At 53.5% G+C, this 17612-nt stretch overlaps 3 protein-coding genes across 3 annotated transcripts; 1 reads left to right on the forward strand and 2 right to left on the reverse strand.

Annotated features, from left to right (window-relative positions):
• Positions 1-5108: 5108 nt before the first annotated feature.
• On the reverse strand, positions 5109-6685 carry LOC131215753 (uncharacterized). The gene is made up of 5 exons (XM_058210148.1): positions 6572-6685; positions 6252-6504; positions 6094-6191; positions 5901-6026; positions 5109-5837 (listed from the first exon to the last, which is right to left on the reverse strand). The coding sequence occupies exons 1-5, from the start codon at positions 6683-6685 to the stop codon at positions 5109-5111; spliced, it is 1320 nt and encodes a 439-aa protein (XP_058066131.1).
• A 1072-nt stretch (positions 6686-7757) lies between these two features.
• On the reverse strand, positions 7758-9504 carry LOC131215754 (sialin-like). The gene is made up of 5 exons (XM_058210149.1): positions 9476-9504; positions 9222-9396; positions 9034-9153; positions 8413-8962; positions 7758-8353 (listed from the first exon to the last, which is right to left on the reverse strand). The coding sequence occupies exons 1-5, from the start codon at positions 9502-9504 to the stop codon at positions 7758-7760; spliced, it is 1470 nt and encodes a 489-aa protein (XP_058066132.1).
• Positions 9505-14065: 4561 nt separating this feature from the next.
• LOC131212867 (sialin-like) lies at positions 14066-17612 on the forward strand. Its single transcript, XM_058206927.1, has 5 exons — positions 14066-14445; positions 15860-16034; positions 16127-16246; positions 16314-16860; positions 16924-17612. Exons 1-5 carry the CDS (start codon positions 14417-14419, stop codon positions 17538-17540), a joined length of 1488 nt encoding a protein of 495 aa, XP_058062910.1. The 5' UTR covers positions 14066-14416; the 3' UTR covers positions 17541-17612.

The raw sequence follows: 17612 nt of genomic DNA on the forward strand, positions 1-17612 counted from the left end.
AAAGAAACTGATTAAAGCAGCGGGCACCGGGCGGGACGGGAAACTGCGGGTCGAGGGCATTCATTATGGTTGAGTGAGCATATCAACCAATTAGCGATCTAACGACGTCAACTATTTCTATCGCGATCGCGACTGGAGCACTCGAAAAAATGGACAGCCATGGGAAAGGTCGAACGGGGCCAGAATCACCACACGGCTTTACCGCTCCGTTCTCATCCTCATTTCTTGCGCTCGAGAACGGGATTCGAGCGGTGGCATCCCAAAGCGCGACACGGCCATTAACATGGCACAACGGCGGCCCGTATGCAAATGAGCGTGCGCGAAAAAGACGCTACAAAAAGTGACTTTGGCATTGGCCGCTTCCTTGGCCGGCGACAGGTTTGCTGGTCGTAGCTTGAAGACCGCAATGCGTGCGGCCGGCTAATGACGCATCGTGCTACGAGGAGGCAGGAAGCAGCGGCCTTAGCGGCCATTTCTTTCTCGTGCGAGCTCGTACGCTTTAAATTTGGAACTTTAGTGAGCTTTGGGAGGTCCACAAACACAAGGGCAGACATTGGCCATTCCATTATGAGGCCCGCCGGGAAGCCTCATTCGAACCATAAAGTTTGCTCGTTAGCCGCCGGCTCTCTGGCCCCATCTTCCGGGAAGTCGTCTCAGAGTCGTCATAAATCTCGGCCTCCCGACCACGCGAGAAAGCCTCTCCCATTTTGGCTGACCTTCTGACCGGAAGTGCCGGGTTAGATGCTCGCGCGAAATATTTTTCCCACTTAACCAGAAACCGGTCCGTGGCATCAAATTCACCGCAGGAATGTTGCTGTTGCTGGTTCTTGACCAGCGGACCAGCGGGTAGCGGGCGTTCTAGGACCTCGGAACGCGCTGAGAAAGCATTCCTTACCCACACGACGGCGCTTGACGGTGACAGGCGGGTGACCAACGATGCTAATTTAAGCGCACAACATATTTCGCGATACCGCGGCCCAGATAAGCGCGGCCCCCAGGCTGTTGGTGGCTTCCAGCGCGACGCGAAAACGTCTTCAATTCAATAGCGTGCCGCGCGCGCAGGAAGGAACCCGCGGGGCGCGATTGCAAATGCGGAGTGAATGTTATCGCCGCATGCATCGTTGCATCGTTGGCTTCACGGGACCAAACTGGAAATCGGGCGCACCGAACGCGCACAAAAAACTGGATCTGTTGGCGAAATCTTACGTTTTCTTGAATGCGAAGCGCCTGCAATGCCCGGCCCGGATGGGCTTTGCCCTTTTGCCTCACTTGGCGCGGTCTGCCAATGTGTGTGCGAACTTGTGAGCGAGTTGGTCTGTCTGTGTTTGCGTGTCGATGTGTGCCCGATGGTCCGTTTTCTTTTCCGCCGTGCGAGCTCCGTTTTCTGGGAGACCCACCATATACACACTGGGGCATCTTTCGGGAGTTTCGATCGCGAGAAGTCCAGCTCCCCGCCGGGTTCGGTGTGCTGGACTTCACTTTATTCATCGCCATCCCTCTCGCTCTCGCTCGCTCACTAGCGAGCGCTCTTTCAGTTCTAGTTTATGCGCTGGTTCGTCTTCCGCGTCGTTTGGTTTCAGGTTTTTGGCCGCACAATTTTAGCGATTTATTCCCAACGAGCGCCCAGCAGCAGCAGCAGCAGCAGCAGCGGCGGCCCCATCAGCATACACAAATACACACTCGTGCGACTCCGGTTTGGCAAGTTTTTCCCCGGCCGTCTTTTGGCCCTTTCCCTTCCCCCGGGATCGGGTTCGGATGCAGCGGAATCGAAACCCGCCGAGGTATTTCCAGCAGCGATTCAATGCAGCGCCGATGCCGGGCTCTCCGAGTTTCGTGTATGTGTTTGGGCTCCACACGCCGTTTGTTTGTTTGTTTTTTTTTTGGGGGGTTCGCACCAGCAGCCAGGCCGGGCAAATTGTGGCACGTAACGTTTGGGGCCCCTGTTGGAGAAAATTGCATCCTGCCGCCGCGGGAGCTCGTTGGCAGCGCGTCGGCTTCGCGTTTGATGCGTTTTTAATGTCTTGCGTTTTTGTTTTTTGGCATCGAAAAGTTGAGCAATCCGAATCTGTCCAGGACATTAATTCGCGAGGCGAGTTTTGCAGTGCAGTGATTGCCACCGGAGTCCCTCGAAGGATGGGCTGCCCACTGGCTGTTACTGAACCTTTTGGGGGGGCCGAACCCCGTGACATAAATAGGTTTCGATTCACCGTTTCGGAGCCGTGAGACGCTTTGGCCACCAATAATTTAAGCTAATTACCGGGCGGCCGAACCTGTCCGAATGGCACAAAACGCTGTGCTGTGTTCCCAGGCCGGGCTACAAGTGACAATGGGACTTACGTTCTGGGGTGCAGGAATTCGGGCCGGTTCGAGGTGAAAAATGTTCTTCAGTTTTCCGCGGTCCGCACGACTCTCTTCTGGTGGCGTTTTACGTCACCGGCCAATCCCGCTGTGCCGGGTTTGTGTTTCGTTTTTATCACCACCGTTCACAGGGCCGCGGAGCGGTGCTCCGGACCGGACACTCTCCGGACGGCTTTCGACACAAAACACAATTTACAAACAATCCGTCATTATAGCGTCATAAAATCCACCTACCGCGCGCCACGGTGCTAGGACGGTGCGGGATGCACTACAACTATACGGATCGGTATCACTGAAATGGTAACTCCTCCCGCGCGGCAGGGAGGCACTTGACGGCACTGTGTAACTCTGTGTGGCTGGGAGAGGGAAAGAAAATTAGAAATAATAACAGGCGACCATCAGCGACCATCTCCGGTGGGTTTGAGGCTGCATTTGCTTTGGAATCCAACTGTTAGGGGCCACCGAATCGTCAGAGCGATTGTTTCGTGAGTCGTCGACTGGGTGGATTCCGAAAGGCGGCCATCACAAGCACACATACAGACACACACAATTGGTACATTCTACCCACTTCTGGGCGGTTTTTCACTTCACTCCCGAAGAAAGGGGCCTCCCAGCGCCGTGGGGCGCGTCGTGAAACGAAAGACTTCAACCGAGGCGACGAACGTGAGACTCCGGTGGGCTCCACCGCCGATGTGTTGATTTAGTTAGGAATCTTGCACTTGCCGCTCCCTCGGGAGTTTCACACACTCTGGCTACGCACGACTACCAACGCGACAGAGAGAGAGAGAGAAAGAGGCAGAGAGTTCACCCGTCGCGATGTGTGGCCGCGGCGAACCCTGGGGGATTTTCAGAACCTGCTGAGAATTGCGCGAGTTGCCGCAGCGAGGTTGAACCGCGAGACCTTCCCGGCCACCGATTCGGTGAACTGCCCTCGCTGCCGCTAACGCTGGGTCAGCGTTTTCAGCGCCAGTCCGCGGCGCAACCGGACACTCTCCACGCGTGCACCGTGTGCGCGATTTATGCCATTTCGGGCTCTCGGGTTCAGGCCACGCAAACGCGACGGGCGCGCTGTTGGGGGCTTCACTTTCGTTCACTTGTAAGTTATCATCGAGCCCACACCGAGCCCGATTGATGTGGTGTGCGTGCGTGCGCGTTGCCCGAGCCGCCAGATAACCGGTTACCGGAGTGCCGAGCAGTCCTTCGCTTTCCTTCGCCGTCGCATCAAAACACACCACCACCGCAGGGATGAAGGAAAAAAAAGGCAACCTTCGAACGGCGCACGGCGCTGCGTACCGATTTCTCGGACCTCACGAAACAAACTGTCGGAAACTGCGGGCCGCAAACGCGCAAAGCCGGTCTGTTGCTGCGTGTGTCGCGAGGCGCGAGCATCGGAAAATGGGAGAATAATGGCGAACGGGAGAGAGATGGCGCGGGTGAAGGGTGCGAGTCTGCGCGCGGCCGGAGGGAGATGCTGAGAGCATCTTGGAAGGCCGCGAAACGCATCAAAACAGAGCATAGCAGAGAGGGAGAGCGCGTGGCGGCAGCATAAAAAGAGAGAGAGGGAGAGAAATGCTCACGAGAGAGTGAACCGATGTCGCCGTTACAGAGACCGGGAACGCTTGCTTCCGTTTTGAATCTCTTGTACCGTATTTTCGTTGAGAATCACGTGTTCTCAGCTGAGTTTAACCGATTCCTGAAGCAGTTACTTTTTTCCATTTAAATTTATATTTTTCGTATAAAAATTGTCGGTGTGGGAGACGAATTTGAATTCAAATGGTCGTGCAGATTAACGACACATTAACGGCATCATATTAGTTGTTGAATTTGTTCGGTTGATGTTTAGGTTGTTGCTGGTAGCGTTTTATGAATTCCTCCGATTTGATATGTTCGAATTTTTTCATTTGACTCTAAGCTTTAAAAATGTATGAGCGTTGTTCTCCAAAAATAAGGTAATAAGGGGTTGTTCGACCTTATAGAAATGTTGAGATTCGTTTCGCATAACGGGCATTTGCGGAACTCACTACTTTTGCTGATTACTTGAAGAAAAAGCCGTCGAAACTCACCATTTGCTTGTGGAAGCTTCTAGTGAACATGCTCCAGCAGTGAAGTGATGTGAGATATGGTTTCGCCATTCAAAACTAGTGTTTTGGATTTCTATCCAACACAAATGCAATAACAATGAGTTGAAACAGTGAATGTGTCTTAAGCACCGATTTTCCCTGCGTTTAAAAGACATGGGAACGATCTTTACTCAACTCAAATGGAACCAACGGCAATGTTTCTTCAACCAAAGAATGTCGCTTTTGCATCGGATTGTCACTGGCGAAAATGAAACTATTTTGAGAGCCTTCATCGAAAAACCACCGTAATTTCGATTTATACACCTGATGCAGCTACTTGCTATTTAACCCGCTTTCGACTAATATTTTAGATGCTCAACGACCCCACAATGGACTAAGCGTGTTGCGGTTGAAAGTGAATAATGGCGGTGTGCCGTTAAAGCGCGTGCCCAGCTCGTGGCTAATCGTGGTCAAAGTGTGCCCTTTGAAGATATGAATGACCGAAGGGACCGCTACTTACGGGTGACAAAGAAGCGAAGGGGTTAGATTAGGGCCATTTTCTGAGAAGTCCCGACCGGATGCCCCCGGTCGGGTCCCGAAAAATTACGCAAAGCTTTTAACGGGCGCAGCGATACGTTACCGGAGCATAGTCCCCAAAAGAGGCGCTTGCGGCTAATCTCGAGCGCGAGTTTATGGGTGGCCAGTAATTTCCTGTCCGCACAGGTGCAGCCTTTCCGGGTCGCTAGTTTTATGCCGCCCGCAGTAGACCCGCACCGTGGACTGGAGGGCCTCGTTTTGGTGCCTCAGAATGGCACGTTCCTCCCGCAGCACTATGTTGATCGCTTCGATTCGGTTGATCTTGCGGAACAGGGTCCCGTAAAGGCCACCGTCGTCGTCTTCGTCGTCCGAATCATGGAACCACCGAGCGGCGAACCCGGCATCCTGCTCCGTTTCGTACTGACCGCAGAGTCGGGCAAGCTTCGCTACCCGTTCGCCCCACAGAAGATGATCCGCGAGCAGTGCCTTCAGGTGGTGCGTTATGGAGCAAACCTCGCGCAACTTCAACCGATAGTCCTCGGTGAGCCGGTGTTCCTGCTGCTTCAACAGGTGCACCTTCAGTTCGAGCAGTAACCGACAGTTGCGCTGCGTGTTAAGCTTCCGTCGGCCACCGATCCTGGCCAGCGTGAGTGTGTGGTCAAGCTGCGATTGCTTCAGCGCCAAAACGGCGATCTGACAGCGGCGTTGCTCGATCCCTTCCTGCTGGTGGCGAGTGCTGGTCACAAGCCGATCGTAGGACGTTTGGCGCTCGGGAAACAGCACCGTTCGAAAGTACTCCCCGAGTGTGGCCTGAAGTCGCCGGTAGAGGGACACCATTTCGGTGTACTTTTGATCGCGCAAAATTTCGCACTTTTCCACTTGCTACGCGAACGAAGGGCACTTAATGACGTTTCGGCCCAGGGTGTATGTGGAGCCAGCTCTTACCTGGCTAATGTTGGCATCGGCACACTCGAGCCGCCAGTTGTAATCGTCCGTTGCTTCCTGGGCCATTTTCTCCCGCAGTCGGCCTAGTGAGGCTTCGAGTTGGTCCATCTGGCAAGTGCCATAGTCCTTCGGTTGAAAAGAAAAGCAGACCTGAGAGCGGAAAAAGAGTGGTATCATTCATCGGCTCACGTACCTCCTTCATCGCCGACTCTTCACCGAACTCGTTCAGAAGCTTCTGACGGTCTTCCTGGTATTGCACCATCATGGTCGCGGTGAGAAAGTCTTTCAGACCTACGGTTGTTGAAGAACATTAATGGCTCATCAAACAGAGAGGACCTTAGCTCAACGTACGAATGTAATACTGGATGATGTTCCGCAGTCGCCGCAGACATTGGTCGTGGATTCCGCCGATCTCATCCCGGAAGGTTACCAACCGTCTGATGCAACCGTTTTTACGATCGACCACAGTGCCCAGCCCTTGCTGCAGTTGCTTCAGGTCTTCCAGTAGCTGCTCCGATTTCACCTGGCAAACCATTCGCTCCCATTCGTCGAAAAATTTCCGTTCCGTTACGTCCGAAAATCCCCGTTCCCGGCTGAGCTGGTCCTGGTGGTTGTTTGGTAGCAACAATGTAGCTTGAAGGACTCGAAGCGGCGAGGCGGCACGAACTCACCTTGAACTGTAGATTTCGAGCTTCTTGCGTGGCCGCCTTCTTGGCGAGAAGTTGCTCAACCTTTCGACGCCGCTTCAGTTCCTGGGGATCGATTTCTTGGCCACCGTTTTCCATTGTTTATGGAGCGCAACTTCTGGTTCTTAGCAGCTTCTGTAATCGCCTTCTTTGAAAACCCGCTCATTGCTCCGCGGAGCCTACTCCTTTGGGGATGTTTTCCTGCCAGCCTACTACGTTCAAAGACTCTTCAACCGCCACCAAAAGGGCAAGCTTATCACGTAATCCCTTTCACCGGGGCCCCTTAGTAAAAGGGGGCCCTACTTAGCAAATGGACATCTTTCAGCGCTAAAGTGTAGTAAGATAAGAAAATTAATTTGTGCCTCCCTCCCGTCGGGAAGATCCTTCCTAGCGGGCGAATGTGGGGCCTAATGAAGGCCATCGGCCGGTTATTAATACCATCATCGCCGGCGATTAGCTGATAAACACTGGACACCGGAGCTCGCGATTGCCTCTGGCCCCGGCGGCCCAAGCTGGGAGCCCTTAATGCCCGGGGGTGGCGGGGCTTGTGTCATCCATCAAGTCGAGCACGCTGGGGAAAATGATCAACTCGCCTAAACCAGTCGCCCCGGACCGGAAACGGGAAATGTGCCTCGCTTTATCGTCCGCATGCCGAGCGACGTCGTCCGGCGCTGCCGGTGTATGATTTGAGTTTTAAATATTTTGAATAATAATTAAGTGGAAGCGCGTCCATCGTGTGGGCCTTGTTAACAGGCTCCGCTGGTTCCGGAAGTAACCCTCTGAGGAACACTTGGTAGTGGGATCGATCGTTGGGCATCGTTTCTCTTTAATTGCGTTCCGTTATTAAACGTTATTTTTTTAAAAGGCATCGCTTGCTTTTATTGCTCACATTGGTGGGGAACTCACGGACAGACAATAACCGGCATCGCAGCGGCATCAGAATGGCAGGTGAAGCTTCTGATCGGTGCAGCACGCCTTGGCCCACCGTGGTTGATGCTTCCCCGGTCCCCGGTCACGGCTGGCTAATTTCGTTTGACATTTCAAACCGTTTCAGTGTAAACAGTGTTATCGACGACATTCCTCAAGGGGTTCGCACACGGGACCGGAGGATTTCGGAGGAGTTTGGTGAAACGGAGAGAAAACAATTTCTGTGTCGGCGGCCGTCGGTGCCTTACGGTTTATGCGACTTCGGTTCCAGCGCCATCCCGGCCGGGACGTGGGGTGCCGGCTCGTGGCTGGTTTGTTCTTTCGCCCGCGCCTCGACCGACCACGGCTGCAGTTCGCCGGAGGCCCCGAACCAGTACGTGACGCAACCGACCAGGTAGATGCCGGCCGCGATGAAGAAAACCGTGCGCCACTCGTTCTCGGTGCCGCCGGCGGTGAGCTGGCCGGAGACGATGGGCGTGAGAATGCCGGCGACGGTCGAAAACGTGTTGGAAATTCCCATCAGCACGCCGGCGCTGGCGGGCGAAAGGTCCAGGTGGTTGACGGCGAACCCGCACCAGGCGAAAGCGCCCCCGCCGACGGCGATCGTGATGCAGGCGATGGTCGGGCCGGGCCGCAGGACCAGCGCCCCGATCAGCATGAAGACGGTCTGGCCGAGGAACGCTCCGCAGTTGAAGTACCGCCGGACCTGGGTCGTCGTGAGCCACCCGCGGATCTGGCACAGATCGGCCAGATATCCTGCGAAGCTGAGCAGGAGCCCGAGCACCAGGTAGGGCAGCGCCGACAGGAAGCCGGCCGTTTGCAGCTCAAAGTGCATCGTATCTGTACGTGAAGGCAATTGATTACGCCGGTCCTGGAATGGAACTCTCCTTGCAGCTAACCTTTCAGAAACGTCGGCAGCTCGGTCAGGAGCGTGTAGAAGCCCCAGTTCTCCGCGAAGCTTGCCACTACCAGCGCCCAGACGGCGGTGGACGTAAGGATACCACGCCAGGGATGAACGATCCGCTCGCTGGCTGAGCTCCCCGAACGCTGCATCGTTGCCAGGATGAATTCCTTCTCCTTCGGCGTGATGTGCGGATCGGTTTCGGGTGACTTCTTCACGATCAGCATCCAGGCGACGAACCAGACGCACCCGAAGCCACCGAGAATGTAGAAGACACTCTCCCAACCGACCGTGTCCGCAAGGACTCCACTCAGCAGCATCGATGCGACGGTCCCGGTGAACACGCCGGAGAAGGTGATCGATGCCATCCGGGATCGCTCGCTCGGTGGGGCCCATTTGGACCAGATCGCGTGGATGCAGGGGAAGGTGACTCCTTCGAAGAACCCCTCCAGGGCGCGGACCGCAATCAACCAGCCGAAGCCCCCGTGGGCTGCCAGCGGGGTCAGCAGGGTCAGTGCGGCCGTCACACCAACGCCAACCCCGAACACCTGTCACAGTGGGTGGGAAAGGAAGTTCATCAGATCGGGACGAGCGTCGGGGACTTGGAGATCCGCGTTACGTAGTTGCCTCCGAGCGCGTTGGAGATGTAGCCACCCAGGAGCTGCGTGAAGATGTAGCCGTAGAAGAACGAACTCAGGATGTAGCCTTTGGTGGTGGAGTCCCAGTCAAACTCTTGCTCCTGTGGAAGCGTCGTCGAAGGGTTTCGGGATTAAAGGCGGGATTCAAGAGCTTGAGCCCAAGACTTACGTAACCGATGGTTCCATTCGGATACTCGACGGTCCGGTTCTCCGTCATCGCCACGATGGCCACGCTCAGGTTGACGCGCAGCGAGTAAACGTTAAAGAAGCCAAAGAACGCCATAAACACCACCACGTACCGGCGTCGCTTCCAAAACATCCACAATGGCGCGTCGATTCCATCGCTGCCGCGAAGGGAGATTAGAGCATCCTCGAGATAAGTGCTGTGGGACCTCCGCCACCGGCCGTTTGGGGCCCGTTTACCTTAGCTTGCTGCTCTCCGTGGCGTCCATCGATAAGCGGAGCCGGGATGTGCTCTCACCGCATCTGCCAGCACCGTACTGAACCTATCCCACGGGCGCGCCGCTCTGGACCGATGGCCGATGGACATTATCGTCGACAAATCGGCTACTTAACCTGCGAACGAAAGGCACAAACCCTGACATTGAAGTGGTGACACAGCGCAATCAGCGTGGTCTCGGTAGGGGAAGGGAAGCTGTCTCCCCATTGATGACCGGCCCCATTCCGGTCCAGGGGGGTTGTCGGACCCACAATCTTGTCAGCCCGGGGTTTGAGTTGAGGTTTGAATTTTGCAAACCAAGGTTTGCTTCGAATAGACTATGTGATAACTGGAAGTTGCGGCGTAAGTGGGTAACAATCGATTTTGCCCTTAGATTGCCGTTGATTGTCGTAATTTGATAATCGATTTTCTAATGGCTGTTACGTCACCGGGGAAAATGTACGACTCTAGGGAAAAATAAGGGAAAACAAGAAGCGGAAAATTGATTCATTATCTTTGAGAGGGACGGCGACATGTCTATCGCGCGGTGTACAATTGAAATGTGCCAAATGTCAACCGAGAACCAATGACTAGGAGGAACTTCGCATTGGATCATAGTAGACATGGAGATTCCGTTAGCTGTCTGCTTCCAGCGAGTAGCAGGGAAAGTGGCAATTTTATTCAAACGGTGCAAGAACTCATAACGAAGAGAAGTGAATAAGAGGTAAATGAATTGTAGCATTACTTCAACATACCAATTAAATCAGCCGTGCTGTGAGCTGCGATTACACTTGGCCAGACTTGTTTGCCCAGACTTGCTAGTTCCCAAACAAAACGACGATAACGGAACTGCGGCACCGAACGTTTTCTGAGCACTGGCCGAATTGAAATATCGAAGAAGGCAAGGAACACATCGCGAGCGTAAGGTGTTGGGCGTGAGAAATGTTTCGGTAAACAGGCGGCAGCGCAAACAGAAAAAAAAACTCCGTAACGACAGCCGCACGGTTCCTTCTGCGTTAACGTGCCCTCGGACCGGAAAACGCCATCGCCGTCCATTACAACTGACAGCAGAAACCTGCGGGTGACGTTTTCCGAAACTCCGCACTCAGCCTTGATTATCCCGATGCTCCTTGTACGGGCATTGATTAGTTAATCTGAGCGCTTACGCACGACAACCCCTCGCCGGTATGGGAGCGTCCGACAGTTGATTGGATACATTAAAGGGTCTGGCAACATTAGGGACTAATCCACTGCGTCACACCGCGACGGTAATAGGACCCGGGCGCAAGTGCCCGCGAACCTTTCAACGTGCCGGGTCTTGCGCGCAGGCAGTGAGTGATGCATCTGTCATCATCACGTGCAACCGATCGCCGGGACCACAGCGCGCAGTGACGGGTTGAGCATAAAAAAGGGACACTTACCTTGCGAGACGAACTGCACAACATCGCCGTGCAGCACGTGGTTTGCATTAGGCGCGGAAACAGGTTCGCGCTTGCGCATGTTTGTTTTTCTGCTTACGTTTCACTGGCCACTTCACAGCGCCAACCGCCTCCGGCACCCGGAGTCTAGGAAGGAAAGTAAAAGTGTCCGTGTCCGCTGAGCGATAGCTGAGGCTGGTGAAAAGCTGAACTTGAAGTGGACGTAGTCGGGGTGGTCCGGGGAAAAGTATTGCAATCGCCAAGCATGGCGCACTCCAACTGATCCAGCGCTTCATTGGGACCATTCTATGCTCACTATCTGCTCGATGATGCTATCGGTCCTCCCTGCCCATGCGGGGCCCGTAACTGCCAATTACCACCGCTTAATCAGCTCCGTCGCATAAACCAGTTCGGTGGAAACCCGTTTTCCTTTATCTAATCACGGCACGGTGGCACGGAGGTCACAATCTGTGCATTTCCCGCTCATTCAACACTTATCACCCCCGCGGGAGATCGTACGGGGCCATACATGGGGGGGGGGAAAAGAATGCTTCCATTTTGTCACCCGCAGCCGCTGGCCAGCTGGCCGGGAGAACGCGGATACGCGGAGGCAGGGCCCCCCTCACTGGGCTGGCCTTCCCGCAGATAAGTGACGACTTTTACGACAATCAACCTGCGACGGAGAATTCCGGCGAAGCTATCAACCGACTGTCAATTCGCAACCGCACGGCCTGATGGGGACATCGCAACAACAATGGGGATCGTAAAGATAAGTGCGAGCGAGAGGATGCCCTTAATGCCACTACCGGTCGATAGCGGGGTTAGCGTCGTTGTCGACACGTTGCGTGTTGGCGTTGTTGTGGCGAGTTTGTTTTGTTAACTCCGGCTCGTCTTCGCTCCACCAGAACCGTGCACTAGTAATTTACGATGTAAACAAGAGTATGGCGGGCCTACGGCGGTTAGAGGTCACTGTTCTCGGCTAGGTTAGGTAATGGAGGGCCTTTCCTTCGCGACGCCAAGCATTATCTGCGGTTTACCGGGAATTGCTCTGCCACCACTGTTCCGAGTGGGCATCGTGGAGACACTATCGCTGATCGGGCGAGATGATTTCCGGTCCCGATCAGCTGATTCCGAGTTGACGTGCGCTTCATTATTTCGGGAGATTCGGGTCTTATGTAAAGTGCGGCAACATGCGTCAGCGAACGGCCATCGTACGATGCTTTTCTGATCGAAATCTCACCGCTAAGGTGTTTCTGACGTGCCCGAAACTTATGTGAATGCACCTTCAATCACCGATGTCTTTTCGCTCTTTATCAGGACTAAAGAACTTTTTTTTCCTTTTTTTTAATCTTTATTATGCATAAATGCTTGGTTACATAAGAGTACAGAGATATTTCACATTGGGATTGCAGCTATTTAATAATTCTAAGGTATCAAAATGATTGAAATGAAAATATTTCGATTAAAATCTATTTAAATTACATGTTATGCCACGTGGCATTGAGTCATTTTATCATACCTATAACTAATAACTAATAACTAAAAACATCTTACAACTAGTTAACTTTAAAAACTTCAGATAATTAGGTCTTGTATTGTACGGTGGATTGAATTATTGCATCTATTGATTAGACCTTCTTTTAGTTTGTTAATTTCAAGCGATAGTCTTTGCGTGCCAGCGAGGCTTAGGACGAGATTTGTTGGTGTTCTCCAGTGTAAATTAAGGATCATTTTGAGAATTTTATTCAGTCTGATTTGTATTGATTAGAAGTTAGTTTTAGAGCAAAGGACTAAAGAACTAAAGTTATTCCGTGCTTGAAATAATGTATCTAATCACCGATCCAATTGGTCCAAAGTTGGAGGGGAAACTTTTTAGGGGAACAGAACTACCACAAACAATGAAACATCTAGATAATCCGTAGACCGCGTGCAAATTTAATATAGAGATTAAATAGGACTCCTTCAGCTAATATTGCAGGTAATATTCCTAATTATTCCGATCTACCTTATGGCAACATCTCATGATGCACCACGCCCCACGGAACGCGCCGCTCGACGCAATAAATGTTTTGTTTTGTAAATTGTAAATATCGTACATAAATGTTTGAATGTTTTGTAAATGTCTTGTAAACGGCCATCGTAATGTTCATAGTAAAGCGACCTTGGTTCCTACGTCAAAACTTCGAGAAGTCAAATCAAGAAGTCTAAACCAGGCCAGCCCAGCCATTTGTTATGTAAGGGTCCAGGCCCCTGGGTTGCCTGAAAAGGGACGTGTACCCGGGATCTGTACACACCTAGTTCTGCAATAACGAACACCATTACTTAAAAAAATGCAACACACCCCTGCAATCCAAGAAAATTGTAAGCAAAACCTTCACATTCGACCAAATTTGGCTCTCGTCGTTCACATCTTTTCGGCCCTCTGAGAACATTTTGAACCACCAATAAACGTTGCTTTAGGTCACAATAGTTTCACAATAAGCCACAGTCAACATTTCGAATGCGCCCTCGCTTTCAATTTAGTTTTTCGCGCAAAATTTGATCCATCTTTTGGAGCAAAGAAAGATCGACGATGGGCCAAAACTTCTCCAAGCAAAACAGCTGTCAAAGATTAAGTGATAATTTGAAATGGCCGAACTTTTTCACCATAAGCCACTGACATGTGTGGCACTCTAACGCCACAAAAAAAAAATCAAAAATCGGATATACGTAGCCCGCGGATATTCAAATGTCGCAATACTTTTTGAACAGACCACGTATATCTCTCATATCGGTCCGTCCATCACATATCTACTGTCGATTCCTGTTGGACCCGCTGGTCCGACACTTGCGACCATCCGTGTAGCCAGCCAGCCAGTAGCCCCTTGCGACCCATCATCTTCGGCTCATCTTCCTTGCCAATCTTGGCCCGGCTCGCCTCACCGAGACAATCGCCGTCCGGTGCGGGGCCCCGATACACCCCCGGGCCATGGAGGCCCTGCACCTATATTCCCCGGAACGAACTCGATAAGCCGCGGGCAGGGGGGGGCCTCGGCGGGGCCAACGTTTGACGATAATGACACCTACAATGCGCAGCGCCAGTGGCGGCCACCGGCAGCTTCGAGCTAGGCGAACCACCCGCCAGTCCGTCAGTCGCAGGAGCGTGGTCAACTGGAACGGGCGCTTCGATTGTTGCTGCTGCGTTGCTGAGCGTTGAGGTGCCGGGGTGCCGTACCGTCCGCCGGGTCGGCCAAGTTGAGAAACTTTCGCAAACGTTGCCGCCACAAGAAACCAGTTCCTCCTGCGGCTCGCTTGACGGTGCATTTGGCTCCTGGTTCGGTCGGTCGGTCTATTGTGTGTGTCACGGTGCTCGGTGGTCCTGTGACGTCAAAAAGTCTTCCGCAAACAGTGCCGCCGAAGGACCGCTGTGAAGGAGCCGTCAGATAAGCATCGGCAGAGCTGCCAACAGCATCACGTGTTGCTTTACAAGCGCCGTGGCTTATCAACCACTTTCATTCGGCCACCGCGATGGAAGCTAAGCCGGACAATAAAGTGAGGTAAGTCCGGTGGAACCAATAGAATGGCTTGCTGCTGGAGGCGAGCTTGACAACTGTGAAAGTGAAAGGAATTTCGCGGACCCGGCTCGGTCGGTCGGCATAAATAATGGGCTTGGCAACACGGGCGAGACTTCCGCGAGGGATCGGGCATCGGCGGGAATGTGTAGCTCGTTCTTTTGCCGGGGCCTTTCCGGGTGATCAAGGTCAGTGTAAGGCGTACCGTTAAGGCCGCAGTTCCATTGGAATGGTTGGCCAGTTACGCACATTCGCTCCCGCCACGTGTGGCCTTTCGTGTACGGTGAGTCGGTCAAGTTTATGCAACGGCGGGAGGTCTTACCTTGCGCTGGGAAGATGCACAGCTGCCAACGTGATCGCGAGCCTTAAAGGAAGTGGAATTTAATGGACCTTGGACCGACTCTTGAAGACGCCGGAGCGATTTAAATTGAATCAGGCACCGAGGCGCCATTCGAGGGGCGCCGAGGGGCACACAAAGCTACATTGTAGCACGGATTAATTGGATTTGATTTCCAGTTTATTGCCGTCATATTTATTCGAACCCCACGCAGCACGGATGACAGCAGAGGCGGTACAGAGTTTCGCGATGAATGGGTGCGCTCTGTGCAGCATACACGTCGGCGGTGGTTGCGAATCCGGGACTAGGCTTCGGGAGCCAGGGATGCGGGCCTCTGTATCAGTAGCGCCATCCGCGACCGATACGGGCGCATGTTGCGATAAGCGAGCGGCGAGTTAATATTTATTGCCTTCAATCCATTAACTTTCGGCCAGATTAGACGGCAAACGATGGCCACTTGCGGGTTTTAATTAAACGATCGGTTCCGCCGAGTGTGTTTGAAGTGCCCGTGGGTTATCCGATGGCCGGTGGGGTATTTGCCATCTGTTTAGGAGTATCAACTAGTGTGCGGACAGCAGCAACAGGTCGGCGTTCAATCACAGCAATTGTTGTCGCCCGCGACATGTGTCCGCTCGTAACGATGATGCACCTTCATGCTGGGTAATGAGTTGCAAATAGAGAATGCAGAATGGTTGATGATTACGTCGGTAGTGATGTTGGTGACATCGGGACGCCATCGGTTTTTCTATTGAAATACACTATTCTGTTACGGAAGCAGTCGGTTTGCGTGGCCTCCATCAGAATCGACAGCGTTTGGAAACGAGTTTATCATTTTACAATTTGCTAGCTTATGTTTATGTATGGTTCGTAAGAGGTTGGCCCTGAAAAATGGTGTCCTTGGTCGGATGGTCGGAAGCAAATTATGCATTGGCGTACGGAGCATGTCCGGAGCGAGAGACAAACAAAGTGCTTGGCGATAGTTTTCCTTGCGAGCGTCCACGCAATATCGCGTCCAACTAATCCTTTTTCCATTTCTCTCTCTCTCTCTCCCCGCTCGGGCAGCGATGGAATCGACGGGCCATTGTGGATGTTTTGGAAGCGACGCCGGTACGTGGTGGTGTTTATGGCTTTCCTCGGGTTCTTCAACGTCTACTCGCTGCGCGTCAACCTGAGCGTGGCCATCGTGGCGATGACGGAAAATAGGACCGTTCACTACGAGGACGGCACCGTGGGATACGTAAGTTGTCCAAGCTTCCGGCCCCCCCGATTGGTCCGTCCGTGGTAATCACGACGACTTTGTTTGTTCACTTCCTTTCGCACACTTTCCAGGAGCAATACTTTGATTGGAGTTCCAGCCTGCAGGGCTATGTGCTGAGCTCGTTCTTCTACGGCTACATCTGCACCCCGTTTCTGGGTGGCTTCATTTCGAACCGTTTCGGAGGCAATTACGTAAGTGGTGACAGAACTCCCGATAGCCGCGCGGGTCATTAGTGGAACTTTGTTTGGCGCTCAACAGGTTTTCGGTGTCGGAATCGGAGTGACGGCCGTGCTGACCCTTCTGACGCCGCTCGCAGCGAAGGCCGGCGTGGCCGTCCTGTTTGTGGTCCGCATCATCGAAGGGATCTTCGAGGGTGTGACCTTCCCGTGTATCCATGCCGTGTGGTCCCGCTGGGCACCCCCGAACGAGCGGTCCCGGATGGCGTCGATCGCGTTCGCCGGGAACTACGCCGGTACGGTAGTGGCCATGCCACTGAGCGGGGTCCTGGCGAACGCCTGGGGCTGGGAGAGCGTGTTCTACGTGTTCGGTGCGATCGGATGCGTGTGGTTCGTGGCGTGGATGTTCATCGTGAAGTCGTCGCCCGAGGTGGACAAGTGGATCACGCCGCGCGAGAAGGAGTTCATCCTGGAGTCACTGGGACGCACCGAGGGCGAACTGGAGAAGGTGCGCCACCCGTGGAAGGGCATCCTTACGTCGGTGGCCGTTTGGGCGCTGGTTGTTTCGCACTTCTCCGAGAACTGGGGTTTCTACACGCTCCTTACGCAGTTGCCAACGTTTTTGAAAGGTACAAGGAGGAACTTTGGGTGAGAATCGGTTCCATTAGCTAACTGATGCGTTGTCCTTGCAGAGGCGATGCACTTTGAGCTGGAGAAGACCGGGTTCATCTCGGCGGTGCCGTACCTCGTGATGGGTATCCTGCTGTTCGTGTCCGGCATTCTGGCCGACTGGTGCCAGGAGAAGGGATACCTGACGACGACGCAGGTCCGGCGGTACTTCAACTGCGGTGCGTTCCTCGCCCAGACCGTATTCATGATTATCGGAGCGTTCATCCTGGAGCCGGGACCGACCATCACCTGCATCACGATCGCCGTCGGGTTCGGGGCGTTCGCGTGGTCCGGATTCGCCGTCAACCATCTCGATCTGTCGCCCAAGAGTGCCGGTGTGCTGATGGGCATCTCAAATACGTTCGCTACCATCCCGGGCATCGTGAGCCCGATTATTACCGGGTACATTACGTCGAACAAGAGTGACGATGAGTGGAAGACGGTGTTCTACATTGCGGCCGGCATCTATTTGGTGGGCTGTGTGGTCTACTGGTTCTTCGCTTCCGGTGAGCTGCAACCGTGGTCGATTGAGGCCCAGGAACGACTCGCACTGGAGCAGCAGCAGACGACGGAGAAGCAAGCGCCACCCATCGAGAAGCTGGCGTACTCGAACAAGGTGAACGTGGAGGATGAAATGTAAGGCACGGGCCGAGCGATCGAGGGGGTCTTAAAGACCGTTTGATGTTGTGATTGGATTTGCTAACTGTTAGGT

The sequence above is a fragment of the Anopheles bellator genome, chromosome 1, assembly GCF_943735745.2.
Source record: "Anopheles bellator chromosome 1, idAnoBellAS_SP24_06.2, whole genome shotgun sequence".
In the NCBI taxonomy this organism is placed as follows: Eukaryota; Metazoa; Arthropoda; class Insecta; order Diptera; family Culicidae; genus Anopheles; species Anopheles bellator.